A 4,106-nucleotide genomic window follows, 5' to 3' on the forward strand; every position below is an offset into this window, starting at 1 on the left:
TGTCCTGGAGGGCGGGTATCAGCCTGGGAGCCCAGCAGGCTCCCCGGGCCTGGGTGGGCAGGGCAAACACCCTCCTCTCCTCTCCTGCTCCCCTCACAGGGCCCCTCCCCCTGCCTCTCCTGATCTCCCCGGCCGCAGGGGCCCCATCCTGTCTGGCTTCCACTTCTCCTCCCCACCTCAGTCCCCCCACATCCTACCAGTTTACTTGAGGATTCCTCCCGTCTCCTTGGGCATCAGGGTGCCCCATCAGTGGCAGGCAGGAGCCCTAGTTGTGGGGAGATGCTAACTTGGCGTCTTCTCATGCCACCATCTGGACTCTGCCCCCTATATTGTGTCTTTATTTAGTTTGATTATTTTGTAATCTTGTGTCTCTTTGACTTCATCTTACATAGAGATTGTTGAGCTTGGATGTTTGCATTTGCACACTTCCTCAAGTCTGAGAGTTTTCAGCCATTATTTCTTCCCATATTCCCTCCACCCCTTTCTCTTCTCCTTTTCAGACTCTCACAAGGCATATATCAGTTTGCTTAATGGTGTCCCAGTGATTGTTTACGCTCTGTTCTCTTTTCTTTAACCTTTTGTTTTTGTTGTTCCTCGGATATGATCATTTCTACTGTCCTGTCTTCAAGCTCACTGATTCCTTCTTCTGCCTGCTCAAATCTGCCTTTGAGTCCCCTGTTCAATAATTTCCATTATTGTACTTTTCATCTCCAAAATTTCTATTTAGTTTCCTTTTAGGTTTTCTGTCTGTTGATGTTTCCATTTTGTTCATACATTGTTTTCTTGACTTTACCCACATCTCTTTTTTTTTTAGTTTTTTGATCATGTCTTAGGCCATTGTTTTAAAGTCTCTGTCTAGTAAATCTGCCATCAGGTTGTTTCAGGGACAGTTTCTATTACTGTTTTCCTTTGGGGCACACTCTCGTTTCTTTGTATCTCTTGTGACTTTTTTTGTTGTTGTTGAACACTGGAGATTAAACTAATAACATGGTAGCTCTGGAAATCAGATTCTACCCCTTCCCGAGGGTTTGCTGGGTTTTTGTTACCGTTTTGGGGTGTTTTTTTTTTTAATTGTTGGAGGCTCTTTGTTGAGTATCAACATTAAGGTGTGAACTTAAGATCTTCTAAGGTCCTTTCTGAGTCTTTCCTTGAGCATGCACAGTCACTTCTAACTTTCCCCATACATGCAGTTGTTTTTACTGTCCTCGACTTTAAGGTCTGGCTCCCAAAATGAAAAAAGGTGAAAAATGAAGGGAGAGAAAGGGTGCCAGTCCTTTAACTCTCCTGGACGTTCCTTCAGGTAGAAGGGGAGGGGCTTGCAACAATGCAGGGAGGTACAGTAGCCACCTACCTCTGTCTACACCTTTGTGATCAGAAGTAGCAGTCCGTAATCAGAGCACAGATGCCTGTTTGGAGAGCAGGGTCCTTTTTGCCCACCCTGGCCCACATACTCTCCAGGAACAGTGCACAGCTGCCTCCCAGGGTGCTGGGGGGTGGGCTAGGCAGCTGCTTCTGTGCTAAGAGTTGAAACTGAGCAAAATTGACTGCAATTACCGTCCAGTTCTTCCCCTGGAAGTTGAGCCTTCAACAGACTCTCAAGTTCCAAATTAGTTACATCAGACAGATTCCGCCCCTGCAGTTGTGGTCCAGGTTGGGAGACGTTCCTGGTGCTTCCCACTCCACTGTCATTGCAGAATCCAGTCAGGCACTTTTAAACCTTTCACCTATTGTTAATTCTCTCGACCTTTCAACCATTCCGTTGGTTGCCTGGAGAGCTAATGTTAAGGAGGTGATTGTGCTTGAACTCGGGGTCAAACATTTGCCTGGTGAATACTGTTGGGCCAGCTCACCTGAGGCCAGGATTGCTGTGGGCTCAGCAAAACAACCCATAAAGTTACCGCACTGTGTTTGCATATCATCCAGGAGGTTGAGACTTGCCCCAAAACTGAAGTGTGACAAAATGAATCGATCATTCAGCTCCTGGGCATGTGTGGGAGACTTGTGTTTCAGTCAGTTCTCTATACGGTTTGATTTGCCCATTGCCTCAGACTTCCCTGGGGTCACACCACAAGTCAGAGAAGCGGCGGGAAGGGAGCTGCAGGAGGCCAGGCCTTACCTGGACGGCCAGCCTCAGGCTCTGGGTGTTCGATGCTGTTCGACTTGTGCTTCCCCATTGCCCGCGGGTCTCTCCTCTGACTGACTCCTCTGTGCTCTTCCAGAAGAGGCCGAGCGCTGCAGCTTCGGGGTGGGTTCACTGTCCAGGCGGCGGCGCCCCCTGGCCCTGCGGGAGGACGGCCCTCGCCGGCGCACACACCTGCACATTGGCCTGCCCCATGACTTCCGCCCCGTGTCCTCCATCATCGACGTGGACATCCTCCCCGAGACACACCGCCGTGTGAGGCTGTACCGGCACGGCTGCCAGAAGCCACTGGGCTTCTATATCCGCGACGGCACGAGCGTGCGCGTGGCCCCGCAGGGGCTGGAGAAGGTGCCCGGCATCTTCATCTCCCGTATGGTGCCTGGCGGCCTGGCCGAGAGCACTGGGCTGCTGGCCGTGGACGACGAGGTCTTGGAGGTGAACGGGATTGAGGTGGCCGGGAAGACACTGGACCAGGTCACGGACATGATGATCGCCAACAGCCACAACCTCATCGTCACGGTCAAGCCGGCCAACCAGAGGAACAACGTGGTGCGTGGCAGCCGTGCGTTGGGCGGCTCCGGCCGCTCCTCGGACAGCACGGCCAGCCGCCACAGCCTGCCTGCAGCCCACGTCCTGCAGAACTTGCCCCCTGACGAGATGGAGAGCGACGAAGAGGCCGACGTGGTCCTCGAGGGCCTCCTGGAGCCCCGGCTGGTACCCAGGCCGCCACCAGGCAGCCTCGCTCGGGTCAACGGTGCTGGCCTGGCGCCCGGCCTGCACAGCCCTGGGCGGGAGGGCAGTGTCCAGAGGCTGCTCAGCTCCCTCCGGTCCGACCCCCGCCACAGCCTGGCCCTGCCCCCCGGAGGGGTGGAAGAGCATGGGCCGGCAGTCACCCTGTAGGGCCAGGCGTCAGACAGGTCAGTTTCCCGAGGGGAAATACTTCTTCAAGTTTTATTCCAGTCTTAAAATAAGAAAAAATTGTATACTGCACGCCTCCTTTTTGTTGTTTTTACTTATCCCTCCCTTTTCTCCCACAACCCTACTCTTGATTCCAACTTACTTATGGAGAGAAGAGAATACTGTATTTTTGTAGAATTTCTCCACAGAACATAAAATACATGCACCGTCTGTACGAGGCTGGGTGAGGGTCTAGCACCTTTGTCAAGTGGTAGAAAGGATCTGACCAAGTGCAGAAAATACTTCGTTTTTAAATTTTAAAAATATACTTTTTAAAATGAAGCTTTAAAATTACTTTTTTAAAAGAGTCGAATTCATGTTTTCACTGTGCTTCCTGCCGACTTGCACTGATTCTGCTGACGGGCCAGAGGCTATGAAGATGGGACGTGGCAGGAAGGTAGAGGCTGGTTTTCAAGAGCAAATGCACCCACACCTGGAATAATAAGCATGGCGGTAGAGGATGAATTTCAGAACGTTGCACTGTTTGCGGTCCTGTCTCACATAGCGTGAAGTGGTCGTGGTGGCCGCAGCGGTGGACTCGCCCCGACAGGCAGTTTTCTGAGGCCGTCAGAGGTGGCCTGTTTAGCCTTTGAGGTGAATTCGATTTTGGGAAGAGAGTGGAAGGCACAGCTCACCAGTACCATCTGTGATCAAAAGCCAGCATTTACTCTGAGGTAAAAACCAGTCTTTTCCTGTGGATTGTGACTCTGAGGGCAGTTTCTGAAGTGTTTCCAACACTTCACACAGGCCTTTGAAAGGTCAGTCATTTGGATGTATGGGTTCTGTTATCTTTGATTTTAAATAACAAGTCACATGGAATGTAAAGATTTCTAACGGATTAAATTCATTGTCACTTCCTTTGGTATTCTAGCAATATTCACGTATTTAGTAACTTTAAAGGTTTATTCATGTTTCAGCCAATCAAACTTTATATGACCTGTATTTTCTACTTGAATCCAGTGTCGAGGAGAAAATGTTACACTTGTACTTTGCAAACTAAACTTTCACC

General features: G+C 50.5%; 1 protein-coding gene across 1 annotated transcript in view; it reads left to right on the forward strand.

Moving 5' to 3' along the window:
* Positions 1-3,212, forward strand: part of PARD6G (par-6 family cell polarity regulator gamma) — a 104,500-nt gene extending 101,288 nt beyond the window's left edge. Inside the window, exon 3 of the mRNA XM_024754946.1 lies at positions 2,220-3,212. Coding sequence (XP_024610714.1) covers positions 2,220-3,040 — 821 coding nt within the window. The 3' untranslated portion in view covers positions 3,041-3,212. The remainder of the gene's footprint in view (positions 1-2,219) is intronic.
* Positions 3,213-4,106: the final 894 nt, after the last annotated feature.

Source organism: Neophocaena asiaeorientalis, unplaced genomic scaffold, assembly GCF_003031525.2.
Source record: "Neophocaena asiaeorientalis asiaeorientalis breed wild unplaced genomic scaffold, Neophocaena_asiaeorientalis_V1.1 scaffold124, whole genome shotgun sequence".
In the NCBI taxonomy this organism is placed as follows: Eukaryota; Metazoa; Chordata; class Mammalia; order Artiodactyla; family Phocoenidae; genus Neophocaena; species Neophocaena asiaeorientalis.